The 24,626-nt window shown below is 38.2% G+C and overlaps 1 protein-coding gene across 1 annotated transcript; it reads left to right on the top strand.

The window, feature by feature from the left end:
- Nucleotides 1–451: 451 nt before the first annotated feature.
- DYTN (dystrotelin) lies at nucleotides 452–23,180 on the top strand. Its single transcript, XM_026089127.1, has 16 exons — nucleotides 452–542; nucleotides 2,360–2,406; nucleotides 4,551–4,625; nucleotides 6,362–6,563; nucleotides 8,776–8,861; nucleotides 9,732–9,820; nucleotides 10,526–10,597; nucleotides 10,943–11,106; nucleotides 11,950–12,061; nucleotides 14,443–14,588; nucleotides 16,237–16,405; nucleotides 18,115–18,185; nucleotides 20,419–20,578; nucleotides 21,882–22,365; nucleotides 22,924–23,070; nucleotides 23,161–23,180. Exons 2-15 carry the CDS (start codon nucleotides 2,361–2,363, stop codon nucleotides 23,025–23,027), a joined length of 1,980 nt encoding a protein of 659 aa, XP_025944912.1. The 5' UTR covers nucleotides 452–542; nucleotide 2,360; the 3' UTR covers nucleotides 23,028–23,070; nucleotides 23,161–23,180.
- The last annotated feature ends 1,446 nt before the right edge of the window (nucleotides 23,181–24,626 follow it).

Here is a 24,626-nt window from a genome sequence, read left to right as displayed (position 1 = left end):
CTGTATATGCAAACAAGCTGTGTATAAGTAATCAAATCCTATCACTTTTCTTGCTAATTCCAGTAGGATTCAAGGATAAGGCTACTCTTGTTCTGCACATATTGTTACTTGTGTTAATGGGATATGGGTTTATAATTGTAAAATGGCTTTCCTGTACATTTGTAATTAATTTTATAATTCTTTTTTGCTTTGTGGAAGCCTTTTTAATAGTAATAAAGGGCATATGACACTCTGCAACTCAAGTAGTGTATCACTGAGCAATATAGTTCAAATGTGATACTTTGTTAGACAGATGCTGCTTCTACATTCATATTCTGTTTGTTATAGAGGAGATGTACTAACACTGGAGTAGATCCTGCTCATTTCACCCAAGGGCTCCTGCTGCAGTCAAGATCCAGATTCTCAATAGGATTTTATATGTAAATATGTAGACTGCACATAATGTTAATAATGCCTTTCATAACTTTTTGAAGACAGGTTTCATGGATATAACACACCTGATGTGATGACCTTGCACAGTGACAACCAGTTCAGTAAAACATGTAAGCCCATACTTAACTTTGAAACCATGAACACCCTAGTACAAGAGTATAGTGTATTTATCCATATGGATGACTTAAAGGATATTGGTTAAACATTGCACTGTGATGACTAGAGAGCTTGTCATCTTACAGGATCAAGTGCTAATAGATTATGAATGCTGTATAACTCAGTGAAGTCAGTGGATCTGTTCTTATTTGAGTGAGCAAATTTGAGTTCTAATTTTAAGTGAGTTTGAATTGTGTATTTTTATATTCATCCTCTTGAATTGTGTATTTTTATATTTATCCTCTTGCTTTATGTTATGTACATTTGGTGGAGAAAAAAGAAGGAAAAGATTCACATAATAAGCTATGTATTTGTAAATCTATCTTTTAGCAAATATATAGGCTTTGGGTTGCTACATGTGGCTTTCACTAAACACTTAGGTTTAATTCACTGCTTAGAATCTTCTGATTTCATTGATTTACCTACATTGATTTTTCACTCAAGTTGTGCAGAGTCATATACTGCTGCATTTGTTTTAGGAATAATTGTATAAGCATGTGTATGTAAATGTTAGGCAGAACTGCAGTCTTGCAGAACCCAAAGTTGGATGTGAGCTCTAAACTTTAGTAAGAAAGAAAATAGAATAGTGAGGAAGCAGCATAGTGGTATTTCTTTCAAAGAAAGACTTCAATAAGAATTGTGGCATTGTAGTCTATAATGAAGAAGTAATAAAAGCAAATCTGTATCCCATTATTTTAAATATTTATAGATTATTAAGAGACTGAAACGCAAAATTGCAGCTTTCACCACTTAAAATGGTGAGCAACACATCTGATAGACTCAATAATTATAGATCATTCAATATTTATGCATCATAATTGGCCAGTGTCCTGTCATGTTCATGACAAATGATCAATCACTCTGACTGGAAAATGTAACAAAATTAAAGTTTGGATAAGTTCAGCTTTAATGTCAAATTTATTATTTATATTTTAGACAGTTTCCAACTATTTAACATTTATTTATTCTACCAAACTTCCATTTTTTTTCCACTATAAGCCATATATATGGCCTTTGGAGCATCATGTAACTTAGCAGATCTATTATACCTAGGGTTTTTCAACTTTAAATGAAATATAGCTACTATACTGAATTTATATTTATGTTTTTATATTTAAAAAGATCATGTAATTTAGCGGATTAATGACATATAAGTCTTGAGGCAAGGCTTTAAGTTTCCATTATTATCAGTGATACAATGACCTCTGCTTTCAGGCATGTGTGAAGAGTTAAATTCATGGTTTTGCTTCCTTTTCCCCTTCATTCTTAGCTCAAAAAAAAGTAATCTTAGCTCAGCTGAAAACCTTACTTCAATTTCAAAATTTGAGAAAATAGGGTTGCAAGCAATTGCAGTCAGTGATTCTTGGGAAGGGGCTGGTAGAAAGGTGTGCTCTCTCTCTCCTGGAATTATACACTATGGAATGTGTGGTAATCCTGTATGTGCACAATGGATTATTGAATAGTGAACGATCCCATTTCCTGTGCTTCAAGTTGTCTTGGGTCTGATTTCCCCCTTAAACAATTTTGCAGCTTCTAGAGTTACTTCTATGTTATCCTGAGTAGAAAGGACTACCAGATCCTTTGCAAGCAGTTTTCTCAAGTTTCTCTGTACATGGTAGCAAAACTACTATGTTATTTTATGTAATTTCTGTTTAATTTCATCTTTGAAATGCATCCAGTAAATTGTTCAGATTAAAAGGTTTAATTTGAATGGTTCTGCATGTCTCTGTCTAGAAACTGTGGTTTTACACTTTGGTTTGTTTCATTATAGAATGCCTAATACCATCTGTCCATTTCAAATGGATCCAGACCTGCAGGGTAAGGATTTTTTTGTCAATTTTCTCAAGAGGCATTTCTGTGTCTATTTGGACACAAACTAATGAGTTGTAATGAAGTCATGCCACTTTTAGAATCTGTGTTGTAACACACAAATGCCAAATTACATAGCTGTGCTGTTTTAGCCTTACAGTACTACCTGTATTTCTGTGTCTGTCCTGGCATCTTTCTTGCCATTCTCACCTTAGCTCATGGAATGGCCATGCATGCAGGGGCTGTGTCCACTGACTTACAATATATGATAAGGGTTTTTTTCATTTATTTTAACATAGATATACAGGATGACCATATGCCCCCTTTTTGAGTGTTAAATCTGAGGGTAAATGTCATCTGTTACATAACAAATAGCTCAAAATGCAGAACTAGTAGGCAGCCAGCTGGAAGATTTCAGGAAACGGTGCTCTTTTCTACACCTGAAAGAATTCCTTTGTCCGTTTCTGAACAAAGGACATTTACGAGTCTTGAGGTGAAATTTGTCTGCTGCAGAATGGTTATATGCTGGTGTTCTGTCCAAGGGGCAATCTTCATCTCTGTCAGAAATRAAAGGTTTTAGTTGTGGTGTGGCCTCAAATATCCTCTCATAAATAATAATCCTAAAATATTTTTGTATTTAATTTGGGCTTTTTTTCTGTGTGCGCTATTTACCTGTGTGTTTTTGCAGGTTAATTCTGGAATTATTGCTCAACAGACACAGAATGTCCTACTTTGAGGCCACAGATTGTCTATAAGGACAGATTCAAATAAAAAATGTAGTAAAAACAAATGACTAGCAGATGGGTATTAAAACAGATTCCCTCTGCTTAGAAAGGATCTTGCCCATGAAAGGTGTTTGAGTTGGATCATCTGTATGTTTCTAACATTTGCATTCCTTCTTAGAGAAAGAAAATAAACATTTGGGACTTAATCCATAGCCTGTTGAAAACAATGAGAATCCTTCCATTACCTTCAAAATAGCTTTTGATCAGGTCACTGAAGAAAGAGGACTGATGATACTACATGGAAGTCAAAATTCATTTTTCACATTTCATGACATACTGTACTACATCTCCAAATAATATCACAAAACATAATCTGACAAGAGCAACGCTAGACAGATGGTATAGCGGATACAGGCATACTTCTATATCCTAGGCAGCATCTGGGAACCAGCAGAGCTCATAATTTGCGAACTATTAACGTTAGTTTGGTACATTTGTGGGGAACCATTGCACATAGATTGGCCTGATTCCAGAGTAAACAAGTGGAGAGTTTTGTGCGTTACTGCTATTCAATTATGCATATTTGCTGTTTATCTTTGTCCTTCATCAACTGTGAGTAACTCTTCCTCTTTGAACTACAGGGATAGAGAGTCCCTGAGGACAGGAGGATAAGTAATAAATTCCATGCTAGTTTCTAAAGCTATTGTGATCAAGCCTCTTTTATCATGAAGTTCTAGGTATGTGTGTAAAGCATCAGGTATAGGTCAAGTTCTGAAGCCCGTACTCACATCCCACTCGGAAAAACATCATTTAGTGATGTGAAAGGGATGAGCTGAAGTCATGTAATGACRTGGGATTCAGTCAAGCAGTTTGAGTAGGATTACTAAGCAGAGATGTCAAAAGCCAGTTCCTCTGTTAAATTACTTATCTTCTGAGAGAGCCCCAGATGTTGATCCTGACGAAAAATTTGTTTAATGTTTGAAACAATATGCTTCCAAAACAATAACCCTGCTGTGTGGACTGACAAACTGTCCGTTGTATAAGAGCATCTCTATTCTGATCAAGAGCATTTTGCTTCAAGAAATACTATTTCACTGTGACTTTAGCTAAAAGTATGCATAGTGGATATCCTTTTTTCTGCTCTGTGGATACAGYTGATTCCCTAAGAAGCAGATGTGCTGTGTATACTAAATACTATTTTTATGATTCACAGTGTGGCCAGTCATAGGAGGACCATTTTCCCGCCAGAACTTTTGTGGGGGAGGGAAAGAAAGTATTTTCATTTTAATCAAAAATTTTCTACAAAGTATTGTGGGTTTTGGTTAAGACTAATTTKGGGTATTTCAGGTTTTGATTAAACAATGTGATTTTCAGTTTTTTATTGGAAGGAACCATTCTGTTGTAATGTGTGTTTGTTTTCTTTTACAGAGGCTTTCAATGATGTTCGGAGCTCTGTCTACAGAACAGCCCTAAAACTATGCTCAGTGCAGAGTCTGTGCCAGTGTTAGTAGATAGAGTCCTGTGCTTTGTCAGGGAAAAGAATTTGTAAAAATGCTGTGCTGCTGTCACCATGGGTTTTGATGAATTCTGCTCTCTCATTTTATACCTGCGAATCTTAGAGAATATTACAAACATTTAAGAGCCAGATAGTACTTCCTATACAAATATTTTTTTCCCCCTTTTGAATGTCAGTAGAAATACATTAGTAAAATTCTAAAGGCATGGGGGATTTGAATTACTATTACAATCTGCAACATTGCTATGTAGACATCACCAGCAATTATGAAACTATATCTGTATATTGTTCTTCTCATTTAATGTCAAAATTTCATGGGTTTCTTAGTGATTGATTTATCGGATATAGACATGGACATCAAAAATGCATAGGATAGACATTATTAATGCTATAAATATTAATGAGAACAAAATAAAATACAATAGACCGGAAAACCCCTGGCTAGTGCTTATTCCCCTTGGTTTTGAAGTGAACGAGATTTCTGTGCAAGTAGAGTTATGGAACAAAGTCCTGGACACTTAGCTTGCTTTGCAATTACTGTATGTAAATTCCATCTTGAGCTAAATTGCATGGAAATCGCCTTGAATTTTCCGCTTGAAGCAGTCTGTTGCTGAAAATGCACCATCGTTGCAAGTGAGCTCTTCAGGGTAGCATAGAAAAGATGACTAGATTGTTGGCCATGGCCATGTTTATTAGTTTGGGCACACTGTTGTGTGACTATATTTAATCTGATTTCGCACTCTATCTAGTAAATCTGCCTGGTGCTATGTGTCACAGCATGGAAGTGTCAAGTCATGCAGGCACTGTTTTTTCATTAGCTCTGTTGCAGAGTCCTTCATGCCCCTTCTTAGCTTTTGTAGCATCTACCCAGTTACTCTCCTCCTCCTTGAACACTGGTGCCCAGAGTTGCGTGCAGGATTCCAGATGGAGTATCAACCATGTCTCGCACTGATACTTTCCCATCTCTACTGGAAAGACCTTACATAGTATTCTAGGTTCTCCTCTGCTTCTTTAGCAGCTGTATTGTATTGACGGTGGTGAGAATGAATACATGCATATATGCCAGTGTTTCTCTTCTGATGTTACTTCTAATTGATCATGTCTCTGTTGTACTGGATGGGTCCTTTAAAAAGTCCTGGCTTCCCTCAGGATATTAGGATATAGTGGATATCAGTCATCCCTTCCCTCAGGATATTAGCTATACCTTGGCACATTTTATAATACAGCCTGCTTGCCCCTTTCTTGGCCAAAGCACCTCCCTTCTCTTTGTGCATGAAAAGAAAGCCTACATCTAAGCACAAATTGACTCCTCCATCCCAGGTGAGCTTTATTTTGAAGTACCARTGATGCATCATAGTTTTGTATTATATCTCTATACAAAGAGATTTGACTAGAAAAGTCCTCTTAAAAAAATCCTCACTCCTCCTTACTAGAAAACTATAATTTGGATGCAGTTATTCTATTTTCCTTCCCTTCCTAACTGCCCCTAAATCACATCCAGGGAATCTTAGTTGAGGTTTTCCATCTTTCCAGCTTCACAAGTTCAGCTAAATCCATAAACCCACCAAGACCTTTCCCAGTTTATTTCCTTTTTATGTTGCATACTGTTTTAGACTTCATTTTGCAGTCTTGTTTTAACTAGGCACTTTTAATTTAAAAAGTTCAGCTTCCATTCATGAGAAGACAGGAATCCTCATTCATTTCTCCCTTTATTTTCCTACAGTGGATCTAATTGATACTTCCTTGATTCAGCACATCCTATCAAATGAACAGAGCTATGGGGAAAAGCAGATTTCTCTGAAAGTGTGGCAGCTCTCCGAGATGCTGAAGGAGCTGTTCCAAAGGGTGAGATTAGAAAAACCAGGCCAGGTAGATCCAAGAGCTGCCGAGTTCACACTGAGCCTGCTAGCTGCCATGTATGACAGGTGAGAGGAGGCACATGAGTAAATCCAGCACCTAGTACTGCTAGAGCAATTCCATTTCTATTATTCTAAAGCTGTTTCTGTAACAAACTGTCCCAAGTTGCAGATATTTTGCTAAAAATTACTCATAGTGGGAGTAGTTCAGCCATAGGAAGATGAGGCACAGAGCTTTACTAACAGTGTAATGTTTCCAAAATTATCTGAAAGTCCAGACCTGTACTAACCAGCCTATATTAACTTTTTCTGCGAACAACTTTGTACAGAGAGTGGTTCTTCTTTTGATTGCCAAGATATTTTGTTATACTCATGAAAATCCATATTTGCCTTTGAAKGAGAGTATCCATGCATAGGTCAAGAAATTGCCAGTCACTTTTTACTATTTGTTATTCTTCAGCTTAAAAAGTTTATCAACCAATTATGAAACAAAAATATTGTCTCATAACTAAGCTGGTCAGCTAGCCCCTGTGAATAGCTAATAGCTTTTGGGAATAATAAGGAAGCAGCTTGCAAACTGTATTTTTCTCACATACTGTTTGTGACTAATGAATTAATTCACCAAAGGCAGGATTGTTTCATGAATATATCAGATTTGAAAGGAAAAGTCTAAGTTCACTGTTGAATTTATTCACCACAAATGAAATTCATTCCCTTCTGCATCACAGCAAAGCTTTTTAATAAGAATGTGAGTGAGATGTAAGTGGTCCATAGGACTTTTTCTTGAATTATTGTTAATTAGTAGTATGATCACTACTGTTAAGATCCCATATTATGAATTTTTTGTACTTACAAAAATCAATTAAGACTAGGTATAAAGCAGTGTATTTTGAAACAGCTAGAAATATGAAGAGCATTTAATAATTTGTGTGCTCTGAATACCACCATAAGGAAACTATTTAGGAGAATCTTCTTAACAGGATTATCTTGGTCTTTTTTTTCTTTTCCTAAAACAGCCTATCATTTTCTTCTTGCTGTAATTTCTTTTTTAATTTTTTTCCCCACAAATTTCTTGCTATATATACAGGATAGAAAAAGCTTCTTCTAATTTTCTTCTGATCATTTTTTTTCCCTGGAGTGCTGTTCTCCACTGTCAATAACGGAAAATTTTTCATGGCAAAAACACATAAGGACTTTTTAATATTCATATAGTAGTTTACTTATATGCCTACAGAAACCATATAAGAGTTTTTGATTGTACACTATATGAGATTTGAGAGTAACTGTCACAGGTTTGATTTTTGTATGTTCCCTTAAACAGTCTGGTGAATATGCTGTGTATATTTTCTTTCTTTTCAGCAAGTTTTTAGTCTTATTTAGCTTTATTTTTAGTAGTACAATGCTGAAGTATACAAAATAAGGCAAAATTTTTCTATGAAAGTTCTGGAAAGAACATGGGCTAAATGTATATTTTCAAAATGTATAAACTTTTGACCAACAAATCCCCATAGCCTATACCTTAGAGCGTATACTTACAGCTTTCTGCAGTGTGCTCTGTATCAATGAAGTATATCTAGAGACTCTTGAAGACAATTTTATGTAATGATATTTTAAAGTACAATACTGCCTTGCAAAAGCAATATCTTAAAAATAACATTCCAAGATTTCATGGGTTATGGCTTCCAATTCACATCTGTTTTGTCTTCAGACAAAGCCTGTGTTGCAAACACGGGTTCTAAATTAAGCTAGATTCTTTATGATTTGTGTTTCTTAACAGTTAAAACTAAAGTCCTGCTCCTGTATGTGTCCTTATGGCTAAACTGAGTTGCAGTGAAATTAAAGGGACTTGGCCCAAGAGGAGTTCAGTGCAGGCCTGGCACCCCAGTGAAGCTTTCTGATCATATAGTATATAAACCAGCTTGTAATTCTGCTTTCTCTTCTATATTTGGAAAGGCTTTCCACAAATAAAAAGCAGGACATATTTTAGGATATGTATTATAAATGTAAAGCTAAATTTTACTTGGAATGTGAGGTCTTTTGAGGAGATGCTGTCTTTTTGTTTTATGATTGCATGATATCTTGACCAGTTAATACTGAAATTGTGTTCAGTGACAAAGGGTCCCAGACATAAAAGTCAACATCACTAAAATGCTGCACCAGTTACATACATATAAAAGGACATGAATTTTGAAGCTGTCTTTCAACATAATATTTTTTTTCTTTTGAAGCTTCAGTTTTCACATTCTTGGTGAATGTAATTTAACTTACTTTATTTTCCTAGATCTGGAACAGGTTACATCAAAACTAGATCTGCTGCAGCTGCCCTAATTGCCCTTTCAGGAGACAGTCTACTTGCGAAATACAGAGGTGGGAAAGATACAATTTTATACACTGCCTAAAATGCTGAATGTTGAAAAAAAAATCTCCATTGTAATTTTTCAACATTAAAAGAGAATACCATTCTGGCATACAAAAAGTAAATTAAATTGACTACTGTAGGGAAAGGTGATGCAGAAGCATACTGTTTTATCAATGTCCATAGCAATCTTTGCATAAACAAAGTCTCAGAACAAGTCATAGTAAAGTTTAAGCTAAGTAGAGCTTAAAAATGAAGACCAAGTTCTGCTTGCCTAGCAGAAAAGGACAGAAAATCCCAAATTTTAAATTCTACTAGAGCAGGAAACAACTTTATATGTTTGATCCAAGAAGCTTTTAGAGCCCTTTTACTTCAGACAAAAATGCTTAAAGAGCTAAGTATGAAGGTCACTCAATGGAATGGGCAGCACAAAGATTTCTGCATGATTTAAACTCTTAGAATGGAGAACAAATGGATCACAARTGGCATATTGGCTTCATATTGTCCCATTGCACACTGTGTATTTCCTTCCAAATCACCTGGAATTAACGACTCACAATTTAAATATGGTAGCAGAACCACTGTTTCTTACAGCCATGAAAATGAGCTTGGTGTCTCCTTCATCCTTACCTGTCTTAACTGCCAGGGATAAGGAACTGCTATCACTTCCTTGCTTTCCTCCTTTTTCCCTTGCCTATGGGAAGAAAGAATTGTCACAGCAGTCACTGAGTGCCTGTTAAATACACAACTATAGGAGAACTTTCTTGAGAGAGGCTTATTTGGTAGGCAGCAATTGTCATGCAGATAGTTTGAGAATAAGTAGGAAGAAGATTCTTCAGGCTCTGCTGGGATTCCAGTTTCTTTCCTCTGGTTGTTTTCAGCTTTCTTTCAGTTTTATGCTGTCCATGATGGGAAGAAGGCCTTGATTACCCGTAGTGCCCTGAGAAGCCTACTAACAGACTTGAATCAGGTAATGCTACTGCAGTGCTGTTAGACAACAGGTCTCATAGGGAGAATCCTAATCTAGGAGAAAAATGTACAGGTTGCTATATTTTGTGTTTGACTGCATTATGGGACTGAAGTCAGTAGGGCTCTATGTGGACACAGGGACCTACCATGCAGAGCTAGGCGTGTGCTCTAGGTAAAAGGATCAATTTCTATAGCTTTTCTCAGTCAAAATAACCACTGGCATCCGTGTCTCTGTGCCTTCATTTTGCCTGAGCTTACAGATCCTGGTAACAGTTGCATGCAACTGTCACTAAAGCAACTCCAAACTTCAGATGTCTGTACTTACTAGAATAGTAGACTTGCTTGCACTTGCAGGATAATGCCTTAGCATACTGGTATTTCCAGCTGACCTGGTGCTGAAAACAGGGTCTGAAAAATCACCCCTGGCACTCAATCCCACTGTCTTTTGGTATTCTGGTATGACAGCATACTATGTTGATTTATTACAATAAATGAGCTGGAAGCAAATCATTCTGACACATACTGAAATTGAAATATGAAATTGCACACTGATGGTATGAATTTGCACACATTTTCTTCAGTACCTTATGTAAAATGGCTTTTCTATAGATGCTTCGCCATCTATGTGCTGTCACCTTCTCAACAGAGCATGGTGGGAACATCTGTTTTTTATTGAGATGTTTCTGAGACTTTCTTCTCACTGCAGATCCCAGCCATTGTGGGAGAAAGCTGTGCTCTGTCTTGTGTGGAAATTGCTACTCAAAGTTGTTTCCGTGGGGTGAGTAAAATTCAGATGTCCTGAAAGTGACTTTGAATGTTTCTGGTTGATTAAAAATGCAAGTATATCAGAATATTAACATCCACCATTATCTACTTTTAAGGGAGAGGACTGTTTGTCAGTTCCACAGTATAGGAGAATTGATACCTATAGAAATGATGCTCAGTAAGATACTACTGGAGACATTTATTCCAAAACTTTTGGAAGCCAGTAACATTTTACATGAATGTAAAAACCTCTGATACTAGATTGGGGTCTGCTAGCATAGTTTTTGTTAGGAGTTCTAGATGAGGCACCAGCTCTTTTCAAGTAAATGCCTGAAATTGAGATGGATGTTCTTTCCAGGTTCTGAATTCTGCAATTGTTGAAGAAAAATTCCTGTCTTGGCTGAGATCAGAGCCTGCGCTTCTCCTGTGGCTCCCTGCATGTTACAGATTATCTGCCACAAAAATGGTTTCTCACCAGGTTAGATGTAGAGTCTGCAAGAATTTCCCCATTACAGGACTCAGGTGCGTCAGTAATTACTGTAATCTATAAAATACACATAAATAGTTCTTACCGTCATTTGCATATGCTATAGGCCCTAACTGATGTGTTAAGCAACAAACATGGGAATAATCTAATTCAACCAATCAAACGGGGAAAGAGAGGATCATCACAGGCTGGTGCTCAAGCCTGCATCCTGTTTCTATTTAGTTCACTATCACAGACATGATTATGGAGACTCACTGAAAGTCAGCTGGCAGTTCAGCGGTAGAACCAGAAATTGAACCTCTGCTTTGTCCCATCATCAGGCATAATAACTGGTTAGTTCACTTATCCACCTTACCACCTTATCCACTTAAGTAAAAACGCCTCGTGGTATAAAAGAGTGCTATCCATTACCCAGGGACCAGAATGCACAGGACATAATATTTTACTGTTATCTTCTTCTCACCAATAGCAAACTTGGATTTTTATTTTTTTGCAAAGTTGCAAATCCCACATCAATAATGTAGTGATATTACAGTTCCATGTGAGTAGCAATTAGAGATAAGCTGGTATATAAGAAAGCTACGAAGATGTAACTGCATTCTCAAAAATGCTACTAGAACACCTGTTTCTTCATTGGACCAAATTTCAGTGCAGCAAATAAATAATTTAAAAGTCATGAGTGGGTTCTGGGGATTAGTCCATTGTCACTAGGACAAAATAACTCTTACATTTAGGGAATGCTGGGAAAGTCATTATTCTAACAAAGGTACATCTCTGCATTCCAGAACCCACGGATCTGGAATTCCAGTAATAGAGCTCGCTTGCACCAACTTCTCAGTAGTGGAAAAGTAACTTAATCCTTTTATTTTCCTGCACAGGTGTCGCTGTCTGAAGTGCTTGAATTTTGACCTTTGCCAGGGCTGCTTTTTCACTGGCCGTCTCAACAAACCACATAAGAGGTCACATCCTGTTGTGGAACACTGTGTGCAGGTACAGTCCCATTGTGCCGATTCATTTCCCTGTTCAGATTCTTCATGTGGGCAGTTAGGCAATAGGCTCATGAACTATATTGATTATGAAATTATGTTTATATCAGGCATCATGTCCATGAGACATTGGAATTATTCATCTGGGAACAGTTAATCAGGATAAGGAAAAAAAGGGGCATCTAAATTTAGAATGGATGTTTTGTTCTGAAATAACTGAATAGAGCCATGAAATGTCATAGAGAAAATCCCATCTTCTCCCCAGGGAGCTGTGTAGCAGATTCGCAATTTGTAGATTATCCTTAAACCTGTGAAAAGATCCCTTGGGGTGTYCCAGTGCTCCTCCTTCCCAGTCCCAACATGTCCTCATTCAGAAGTTAATTCAGCCTGAAGTTGCACTATTTCCTGCATGAAACTTCCTTTTTTCCAGACCTTTTCAACCTTACTGTAAACCTTATGTACCCATTTGACTCTATCAGTTAGGGACAYGGCATGAAGAGCCAGCGTGGGCCCCTACTAAGCTCACCTACTTGGGCTCCATTACAGGGGCAGCTTGTGCTTTTTTCACACTAGTGGTGAAGATCAACACTGGAAATCTGTGTTTGGAAGATCAGCTCCTCCTCTGAGCAGGAGATTTCAGATCCTGTACCAGCAGCAGACAGCTTTTTTGTGGACCTATATAATATCATCTTCTTCAGTTTCACTGAATGAGCTGAAAAGCATCCATAAAGGTTTTCCTAGTAAGCTGTGCTTTATGGCCTCCTTCCTGGAACTATATGCTAGAACAGAACGATAATCGTATAGCCAGTGTCTGCACTGAAACTGAAGAATGTTAGACTGCTTCTGCAATCATCCTTTTTCTGGGGGAACATAAAACTATAGCCACTTACTTCATCGCTCTCTTTCTGAAAAGCAAACCTATTGTTAATACTATGGGAAATTATATCTGGATGGTCAATATTTGCATTAAAAATAACAGACACATTCATTCCTCCAAAGATCCTTTCGCATCCTCCATCTCTGAGAAAGCAGAAGAATCAAATGGCAATTGTTGTCCTCATGTAGAGATTTGTAATAGAAACATTAAAGTCAGTGTGAATGGAGAATGAATGGGAATGCATGGATGTGGAAGCACCAGAAGGAATGGCAGGAGGGTTAGTAAAAATGCAGTTGGTGATACAACCTAGATCAGCTGGTCAGTAATATCACTGTACTTCCACACACAGCTTCTCAGGACACCCAGATCAGAAAAACAAAAGGCAGCTTGAAACAAAGGACAAACTGCCATCTGAAGCTAATAASAGATGATGAAGGGAAGGTAAAGAGCAAGACCTGTAGCCGTAAGACACCCAGATAAGGAGACAGAAGACAGTGAGTAAATCCTAATGATTTACAGAACAGGGCCTGGATGGAGAGACAAAAGATCATAGTCACTGTCAGCTCCTAAAGGAGCTAAAGGCACATCCAAAAACCAGCATGTGGTGACCAAATTAAGAAGAACACAGGAGGATTAAGGAGGACTAGATACTTGGCATCTCTTGTCTTCCATGTCACGGTCAGTGATCCTGGCCAGACCACGTGTGTCAAAGCTTAGTGCATGAGTGCTGGAGAAACCACCCAGACACGTCTATGTTAGTGCTTGTGAATGAGTTAGTGTGAGTAAATGAAATCAGTCTTCTTTTAAAATAAAATCCCCTCCCCCATCTGTACTGTCTGACATTGAGCTTTGCTACATTGTTGCTGCAATACTGCAGCTAGACTCAGGCTTCCTTTATGAAGTCCTACTGTAACACTAATCATGTAAACTGTACTTGCATGGCCAAAATCTATACCAAAGCTAAAAAGAGAAGCTGCTCTCTGCTGTAGATATCATTTCTACATCCTTTGTGTGAGACACAAAAGAATTGGTAGTTAACCAGTTTTCTCATACCTTCCATTCTAAGTAGGTGCTTGTCTAGGTAAGTCTTCACATTTTCTTTACCAAGGAGTGGGCAGCTGAGTGGGGATGGTATTTGAAATGTCAGCACTGTTTTTCTTTACTGTGCTGACACCTTGTGGTAATGTTATTACCATGCTGAGAAATTACAAGGATGCGTGCTGCATGTTTGCTTTGTGTTTTCCTGTTCAATCTGTCAGGGCTCCCCCATGTTCTGCACCTGGCAGAACATGTCTCACTGCCTGCATTTCCTGGCACGGAAGGGGTCTGTGTATCATTGTCCAACTTAGCTCCCAGCAGCCATGAGCCTCTTCAGCTGTCAAACGGTGGATCTTTGCTTTCTCCTGTTTTCGTCTTTGCCTTGGACTGTATCCACTTGTTTCTTACTGCTTCTGGGCAGCACTTGTTTGAAAATTCAGTCCTTTCTTGGTTGTCCATCATTCCAATAGATGTCAGCAAAGGCGAATGCAAAGCTCTTTCTCCGCACTATCAGGAACAACCTATTTCAAGAGCGCTGCAGAAGAAAGGAGGCTCAGAGAAGGAGGGCTCTCGAGATAATGGAGAAAAGGCACTTCCCTACTCAAAAAAACCCTCTGTGAGTTTGTTTCCAGTGAATTTTTACTCTCTGAATAGGATGTGTAGGCTGTAAGATATTGCTTGATGGTGTCTTTTGAGAAAGTGACTTTGTTATGACAGACACCATGTTGTGATTTTTCTATAAAATATGAAAGTATAAATGGTAAGTTGCTGCACAGTGTTCTGTAACTTAACTATGATTACCATGCTGGCAACCTAATGACCAATTGTCTTGTAAAATATAACATGCGTATGTCTTCCTTCCCTCTTTCCTAGTGTCATCTCTCTTTCTCCATGCCATTTCTTATCATGTTCAGTCTAGGGTCAAGCACTGCAAATATGTAGTACCTGACCCTGAACAACTGCATGGTTTTTTAACACTTCCTCTCTGTCAAAATCATTGGAAATTAACTCTCTGAATACTTCTTGCATGTTGGCCCATAGTGCATTCTTTGAGACTCATTCTCCTAAGTCCCCCTGAATGTCAGTCCTGTGGGATTGCTCACAACAGCGAGTAGCTGATCTCTTACATCACCATTCCAGTTCCTTCAGATCAGTTCTGATTTGCTTGCTTTTAGTTAATGTGTAAATGCATTRCTGTATTTCCACTGACCATACTGGTTAATAAAGAACTGTATGGAAGTCTTGCTATGATTTTCTCTRTAGTTGCTCCTTTCTTGCTTTGAGCTTTTGGTTGATATTTATGTGTAAAAACTGAAGAGAGTGATTATATGAGATAAGCACCACATATTTATGAAGGGTGAAATTCCATAGTAATTGTATAAAGGTCTAGCAGATCTCTTTCATCCTACATGTGTTCTCCATTTGAGACTTCAATGAAATTGAAATGGGGAAAAATAGTCACTCTTCTCCAAAGGAATGAATTTCATCCTTTTTGTCCTCATGAGAAAGGGGAGAAAAATCTGTTTGTAAAACTTGATCGTGCTACACTGATAGGTAAAGTTTTTGCTATTAGAAACCAGATTTTATATACAGTAAGGCCAATAGATGATAGTTACAGTGATTCTCACAGAGAATATTATTTCAGTTTTTGTTCTTTAGAACGCAGTAAAATGCTAAACATTTTTCATTGTTCATTTTTCCTCAGTCATATTCAGTAACAAAAATCCTTTCTTAATTCTCAGTATCATTTAATCCTGTCAATAATCAAGGTTTTTCTGTAACTCTGTGGGTTTTTCCTTACCAGTTATTTGTTCAGCAGTCAGTGAGATAAAGCAGAATTTGGGGTTGCCATTCTAGGTGTCACTGTGTGACTTGTAGGTGTCTCAGCCTTTCCTAGCATAAAATGGCCTGAACAGCAGGATTTCTGGTCCTTCTCTATCTTTTTGTAGTTGGTGTTCCCAGTATATTTAGTCCTTACCTAGTACTGGCTAAAGGAATTGAAAAGAAGCAGCAAATTGCACTGATGCTTAATGGGAGGAAAGAAGAATTTGCTGCTGAAGTGCTGTTGAAAGAGTAGAATTCATTCCAAGGAATTTCATTCTTGCAACCAAAACAGCCAGTGGGCATGGATAAATCATGGTTCTTGCTTAGTCARTGGCATAGTTGTCTGTCTGTGCATTAATTTTATCTTGATCATTCTGGGTACCAAAACTGTGTAAGGCCTAATCCATTCTCTACTCATTAATTTTTTGTTGGTRTTACAGTGCCCCTGCAGAGCTCAGTGCATTACCACAGTCTGGCCCTGAAAACCTGCCTTTCCCAGTGGACAGACCTGTCCTGGAGTCACTCAGGGTCATATCTGAAAACAGAACAGTAACGCAGCAGAATGAGAATAATGGCAAAACACCTGAGCAAGGCAAGACAGCAGTTCAGGTGAGCCAAACATGAAGCTGTAATAAATAGTGCTAAAGCTTGAGGAAGACCTACCAACTTAACTGTTTGATTGCCTTCTGAATACCAATGAAGAAGAAATTTAATGCACAGCTTCAACTTTCTGTTATTTTCTCACTTATGAAAAAAAACCTGTTAATCTGAAAACTTGGTGAAGCAAAAGTGTGATACCTTTCCAAGGTTAGTGACTAACTGCTTGACTTCTGTGAATTTCTGAAGCGTACGTAAGAATATTTGCTCTGTTACTTTTTTTTTTTAATTTGCCTTCAAGTAGCATATTGAAGACCAGCTAATACTGGAGCCCTCTCTCCATTCCAACAGTAACAAAATGCCACCTCATCCTCCTTTTGCAAGCAAATGTCAAGGGAGGACATTTGATTCTCATTAAACTTAGGCCATTTCTATCACCATGGCAATATCAAGAGAACAGAATGGACCCTTTTTAAGGATGAACCCAGAGTAGTGTCCACTCCAACTAAAATAGATCATGTGTAAATCTCTCTTGTCAATCCAGTTCCAGGTTCTCTGTACAGAAACAGTGGACTGGGAAGGACAGTGTAAATAAAAATAAGTACATAACAGTTTTGTTTCTGTATTTACTTGAGAGGTTGGTAGTTCTCCGCACGTACTCAGAATATAGGAAACACTGGGTTGTCTTAAAACCAGTTTGTGTCATACACTCATCCTGTTCTTTCCAGAAGCCATGGGTGAAGTAAGTGAGAGTTAGCCTGTGTGTGACAGCCTTTGGCTGTCACTCCTGTGCTGCTCTTTGGAAGATCTGTCTTTTAGAACTTGCTGCCTGACACGATCTATAGTGCCAGCCAGCATATATATCTGCAGGAGCAGCTGTGCACAGGCATTATTTAAGTCAGAAGAATGTAATTTTGATGTCTTGGACTTGTCATTTCAGAAGATGGTGAGACAGGACTTTGCATCCCTGCTGTGGGATTCTGTCACACTCATTGTTGCCTTGTTCAGTTTCTCTCTGGACTGGGAATTCTTTATGAGCTGTTTTACACTTCTTTCCAACATGTTATAATGCAGATTTCARTCTGGCTTAAAAAGATGTAGACCGGAATTGCAACTCTAGGTAGCTTTTCAGAGAATCCATGAGCTTGAAGGCCCTGGGAACCCGGCTCTTAGTCTCACAATTTCCTGGCAGCCCTGATTCCAGCCCAGCTTACACCACGCCTCTATAGCAGCTTACCTGGAAGGTATTTGTCTCCCTGACTTCTGGGACTACTGTCCCCTGCATGACCCAGAGACTCCTCCTTCCATCCAAAGACCAGGAGTTTCTCTTCTCCCTTCTTCATCCAGTCTGTCTCCATCCATCTCCCTGTCCCAGAGCAGTTGTGTGACTTGGAAGAGACTGTTCCCAAAYTGGAATCTTCCCTTTTGCAGAAATTCCAGGAAATGAGTTTTTGTTCTGATTGAAAACAAAACAAAACCTCAAACACTTAGAATTTGCCATAGGTCAAAGAATTTGTCCCATGGAAGAAATTTTCCAGTTAGAAATATTTTTTGCATCAGTTGATTGCAATCAGTTAGCTGGAAGAAGTTAACTAGTAAAAAATTGTAAAACAGACCGTATGTCAAAATTTCCATGCTTACTTATAGCAAAATTTGCATAAAAAATGAAATGTGGTTGCTGATAAAATTATAAACAGGTGTTTTTCTCTCTTTCCTTATAGACAATAGCCTCTTCTGAGGCAGATGTGTTAAAAATGCATGAATCCATCAAAAGTATCCACAATGACACCAGGTAGGTAAATGCAGTAATACAGTGACTGAAGGCTGATGGGCAATGCTGTGCCAGTTAAGGGTTAGAAGAAAAATCATTTCTCCTTACTTTAGAGATTTTGAGATTAAAAAAAAAAATCCTATCAATTCAGGGTGAATGATAAAACTTAACAACAAAAATTGCAAATTAAGATAATTGGAAAAAACAATTTCAAGCCAAGCAAAACATTTCATTTTGCTTTCATCAGCTCTTCACTATTATAAATTAGTTCACATTTCTAAAAGTCATTTTTAATGGAAAGAATGATCTTTCTCATAGAAATATCAAAACAGGATATTTTCCCACATTTTTCTCTGAATAAAAAGTTAATCAAAGCCAACTTCTTAATTTACTTGTAGTGTTTAAATCAAGGCAGGATATCTTTCTAAAAAATATGCTGTAATTCAAATAGAGTTCCATGTAGTAACTATTGGGAAAAATTTCATGACTCAGATTATCATGGAAGTCCCTTTTGGTGTTCTAAGCTTTGACATGATTGAATATTCATTCCTAAACTATAATTTTTTTATGTGTGTGATATGGGTTTTGCTGTGACCTTGCTCACCTTTTCCTTTCACCTTTGCTCTTTCCCCTCCCTCATTTCTGTAGTTGTATATGAATGTGCTGTAGATATAATCATGTTTGTGACCACTGAAACCAATGGAATTAAAACAGCGCATAGAATTTGATCCTGAATCTACTCTCTTTATTTCCTTCAGTGTGTTGAGTTCCCTCTGTTCCTGTTTTGTTTCATTCTAATAAATCAATGTACAACTGCTATTGTACTGCTGTGCTGAAGGGCACTCCAAGACAAGCAAAGCATTTGCAGTTTCACTGTAAGTCTGTGTCCTTACCTCACTCTCTGTTCTCACATGGGAAAATTTTGAGATGGCAAACGTCCTCAGCTTTCACTGAAATTAGGAATAGTTGAGAGGATAGCTGAGAAGCCTGCTCCTGAAATACTGCATTAGCCCCTGACCCAGAGTTTGTCATATAGCTGGGTGTATGAATCATATTACTCAAGGGAAGCTCTTTGTTGTTATTTGTGGACCAGCTTACAGAAGTTATGTACCTGTTCACAGGACTGGGCTCTGAGATGATTGAAGGTAGTCAACACTTCACAGTAAAGGCCTATTAAATGCTGTTAAAAGGGACTACTGTAATACTAGTTTTAATTTCAAATGTTCTGAGGGACTGTCTGTTCAGCCAAGTCTTGCATAATTCCACTGAAGATAATGGGACTTTTCGCCTGTGTGAGCCAATGCATACCCAAAAGAAAGAGAATCAGCTGAACTTCTGGATGTAACTAAACAAGGCAGATAACTATTTTGGCTGTGTGATATGCAACAGTTGATTTATTGCTGCAGCATTAACCAGCTTTTATATGTCTCCACCTCAGTAGTGGGGAGAACAAAACTGTACTTCTACCCTGACTTCTTAGTCAGATCCTGCCTCTAGACCAGAGATATGGGCGGTATTTTGGCATGCTCTGCTCTGAGCAGGTAATTTCTGAATCTCCTTTGGTGTGTGTGGGAGGGTGGCACTTCTCCTTGTAAAAAATCTCATTATCTTTTCAAGGACAGTGGCCTATGCAGGAACTATCTGTATTGTCAAACAAGCTGCACAAAAGGTCTGGAGCAAGAAGGAAATCAGTCAGAGAGGGAGAGAGGCTGTCATTATTCCTTTGCTGCCCAGGGAAAGACGGTGGGAATCTCCTGCAGGTCAGGGTTTGCCATAAGTAGTTTGCTTCTAGATGGAGAGGCTGCCCTAATGTCTGTCCCTGTTGCAGCTGCCTTTGTGGAAAGTGGCAAAAACCCAAGATGAAAGGGTCAGTCTTGACCCCACTTCTGCTCAGCAATCATCTTTCCTCATCTGGAACGTGTACAAGTATCTGAAGGGAGGGTGTCGAGAGGATGGGACCAGACTCTTTTCAGTGGTGCCGAGCGACAGGACGCGAGGCAATGGGCACAAACTGAAACACAGACACTTCCATCTGAACATGAGGAACACTCCTGTTCTTGATAATTCTGGTCTAAGACCAGCTCCTGAAATACTGGCCTCTAACCCTAGAGCTATCTCCTGAACTGACAGATAGGAGAAAGTTTGTACTACAGTATTTGCACTTTTCCGGGTTTGGGTGTGTGCGTGTGTGTGGGTAGGTGTGTAATGGGTTATTTGATCTAGTAAAATCCCCACCCTCCTGTGTTCCTGGCAGGTACATGAAGAAGCAATTCAACAAATTGAAAGACAAAGTACAGTTCCTTCACAACTGCCAGGAAGATAAAAGCTGCAAAATAGAAGCAAAGCTCCAAAACCTGATAGCAAGCCATGAAAACCTGAAAATGAAGCTGCAGCAAGTGAAGCAAGAAGTAAAGGTATAGTGATAAATGTACCAAGAATCTTCACGGTTATGGGAAGTTACCAAGCATTAACTGTTCCTTTTCTTGTTGACCAGTATTCTTAATTTTATTTTGTGCACTCTCTGCTTGTCTGCTCAATCCACCTATTGTTTTTTTTCTTCAAAGACAGTATAGGCTCTCCATGGCAGGGATTTTCTTTTCATTCTGTATATATTCAGCACCTAGCACAGATATCAATGTCTGGGATGTTTAGATACTACTGCAATGAAAATAAGAATGAGAGGGGATTCCAATAGGAGTGAGAAAACGTTTTCCAACAGAATCGTTAGATACTTCATTGCAGTCTTTAGAGAAGAATCCTGTGTTGTCATGGGATAAACAAAATACTCTTTTGTCATTCCTAATTGCTGTCTTGCACAGGAATGTGATTTAGACCTCTTGTGAAAAATATTTTATTTGTATTCAATTATATTAACTCTTTAAAGTGTCTCTGAGATTCTGAAAGGTCCTGTTTTACAGGGAAGGCATGCACCTTCCTGTATGCCTTCTGGCACCTGCAGTGTTTTTGTGTATCCTCTTCTGCCATGCTGCTTTTTAGAGTGGTTTTCAAGGACTGTCAAACATATGGAAATGCCAGACAAGTCACTAGTGCACACTTGGTCAGCTGTATATCACATGCACAGAGGAGTCCAATATGACCTGGCATGTCATACCCTTCTGTGTGTGTGCTGTGACACTGGCCTGTCCACAACATGTGAGATTGGCTGCACACATACAGATAAGTGTCCAGTGCATGCACGGTCAGTTCAGTGCATCCCAGTTATGCCACACTCGGCATTCATGCAGTTTATGGTGTTTACCATCATAGCTCTGTCTGGAAAATCCCAAGCACAAATGTGGTACCAACAACAAACCTGTTTTTGGAATTTCGAATGTTAACATATATGAGGTGTTTGATATGGGCCACACTGTACAATATACATATATTTTTTTCCTTAGTTAAATTTTCTGAAAATTTTTTCTAAAATAATTTAATATTGGAACATTATTATTCCCACGTTTCAGTGACATTAAAGAGTATAATGTCTTCAGATTGGAAATGTGGAAAAAGTGGCCRCATAGATTTCTCCAAACTCAGACACAGGGTTTTATGTTATTGCAGGGAATTATCTTATTTGTGAAAAGAATGGTTTGGTACACTAGAAATTAAAAAAAAAAAAATCTGACCCAAAATTATTTTCCCATCTTTTTTAATACTACCAGCAAACCAAAATATAAATTATTTTCACAACCTAGTTTCTGTTTTTGTCTATTGTAGGCGATATTACAGTCATCAGACCATTCATCATTTGTACTGTGTCAAAATACGATGCCAAGAAATGAGCATGCCTTGCTGGAAAGAAGAATGCAGGATGAATTAAATCCTGCCCTAATAAAGCCTATTTCCAGAAAATGTACAGACTGGAAATCTTTGAATCCCCCCAACTCCGCAAATAAAATGCAGGTTTTACAGGCTCCAGAGGCTATTGCTGCAGCGAACTTTATGTTCTCAGAAGATCCACTGGAGTTAGTGTCCTTGCAAAGTGACAGACCTTTTATGGGACAGTATAAAAAAGCAAAAGAGAATCAAACACATCTGCCCCAAATGACAGAAAACTCCCTCAGTGGAATCATGAGGAATACAGCTCTTGTTCCCACGGCAGTACAGATACCACCTCATGAGAAAGAAGTCAGCGAGGAAGCAGAACTGCAGCAGCTAGTGATGAAACTGAGGGATGCGTTGTCTCTCCAAGCCCGACCAGGTAAAAGTTCTCCAAATTAACTAGACACTGTCTTCTCACCTTCATCCAGTTTACTCCATAATAGCGTACTCGGCTTGTAATCAGTTAGCCCTCAGAGGAAAGTCAGAATCTTGCCTTTGCCATTGTAGAATTACTTCAGCACCACATTGCTGTAAGGTGGAGTTTAGTCCCTAATGCTTGAGTAATTTGAAGCAGGATAAGACAAAGCTCTTAACAGAAAGTCAGTCTCCGCAGTCAATTAAGGAACAAACTCATGCTGGTAAAGGCACCAGAGATCTTTTCTGTTGCCACCTCTATGACATTGTAGCTATGGCTCTAGTCCCAGACAGACTCCCAGCAGTACAAAATAGCTTTGTAATCAATGGTCTTACTACAGCAGAGCTTTATTCAGTGCTCAGGATGCCTCACTTTTGATAATGAGGATGTAATGAAGAGAGGTGACAGACAAAGCTGCTGTTTCTATATAGCTATCTTAAATTGGAGTTTTATAAAGAGTTTTTCAGAGCTCCCACGGAATCCAAATGCTCTGAGAGACCTAAAATCTGTTCTCTGTTTCAGCTCAAGAGTCTGCTTTGAAGCAGCAGTTCTTCTCTACAGCTGAAGATGTTTGCAGATCCTTCTCTGACCTCATCAACCAAATAACTTTGCCAGTTTGGAAGTGATGGAAACTAGCATTCACCTTACAGCTTCACAGAAATATTGAAGGTAATTGAAGCCATGTCACTCTAAAGTGTCTCAAATATTTCACTGTAATAACATAGCATAACAGAGTTCTGCCTTTACTGACTTCACCAGGGCCTCTAAACTGATGTTAGAGAAGGATGTCCCTTTCTACTGGTGGTTTCCAGCTCATTTGCAGAAGATGGAGGGCCATCTGATAAAATTCAGCATGTCCTCACTAATGCTACACTGGTTTACACAACTTCCTGTCCTGTACTTTCTTCTCACTGCTTTATAACTGATAATGCTTTGTGTTTCAGGAACATCTGTTTTTTACATAAGAGATAGCTTGAGTCAACTAGTGTCAGTGATATATCATCTGTCATATCATTGTTTCGCAGACTGAATGGAAGGAATAAATTCTGAACTGTCAGCCTTCTCAATACTTAAGTATTCACATTTTTGCAAACAGTTGAATTCATATTTAAAGGAAAAGATGTTCTGAACAGATAAAGGAATTCGATTGCTTTAGAAGGGCCCTTCATTATTGCTTAATATATATGTAAGTACAGAATTTATAATACAAATGTAATGTTACTTGCAGCATCTAAAATATTGGAAAAGTATTTCTTTTTCTTTGATTGCTAGCACTGTGTTTTCTAAAACTCTTAGAGTATTAAAAATACTTATCAAGCCTATATACTCACACACAGGCATATATATGCATGTAAGTAAGCACAAACTGTGTGGAAGTTTGTAAATCGATGATTGGCTTTAGCTAACAGATGCACTTGTTGAAGTCAATTGCAAAGCTTCTATTAGGCATCACCAGAGAAGCAGTCTGGGATTTGAAGAGAAAGGAAAATACCAGACAAAAGCACCATCATATATGGCTTTGATCCATCCCTATTACAGCCTAGCTTCATTTCTTATGATAATGGGTACGTGAAGGCCTTAGAGGGAATTTTGCTCATTCTTAGAAGAAAAATAATAGGTGCTCATTGCTTTCCTTGTATTACTTCCTGTTGGCTGCATGTTTCTTACAACGGTGCCACTTCAGTGATTTCAGTGAGATGCATTGGTATAACATGTGATGATAGAGAGGATCATTGAATGTGCGTTGTTTTAATGATAGCAGTTCTGAAGATTGAGGTAATGGGTGAAGACAGGGTATGTTAATGATAATTAATGATGTTATTACAAGAGGTTGTACTATTTTGGGTTGTTAATTATTTGTTAAATAACAACATGAACTAATAGCAAACTTACTGATTCCTTAGCAGTGCAGATGATTGCCCAGTTCTCTCTCTTTAGCTGTTGATACACCATGGTTTGAGTTCTTTCCTAGGAATTGTGCTGTATCTCTTGTTGATGACAGCAGCAAGACAGACATTTATTCTGATAGTGCACAAAAGTGTTTTAAAGATCTGAGAAATATAAATGATTCAGTACCACTTCAGAGAGTAAAATTATAGGTCCAGCTACTTGTTGTCACTGTTCTGGAGGAGGTATACAAAAAACAGTGAATGAGTATGTGGATGTGGGCTCAAAAGCAGTCATGGTTCAAGAGCAATTTACATACTCTTAAGTGTTTTAGTTGA

The sequence above is a fragment of the Apteryx rowi genome, unplaced genomic scaffold (genome assembly GCF_003343035.1).
Source record: "Apteryx rowi isolate R43461 unplaced genomic scaffold, aptRow1 scaffold_12, whole genome shotgun sequence".
Classification (NCBI taxonomy): domain Eukaryota; kingdom Metazoa; phylum Chordata; class Aves; order Apterygiformes; family Apterygidae; genus Apteryx; species Apteryx rowi.
Note: the sequence above shows the minus strand (reverse complement) of the source record. Positions and strands in the feature narration are given on the sequence as shown.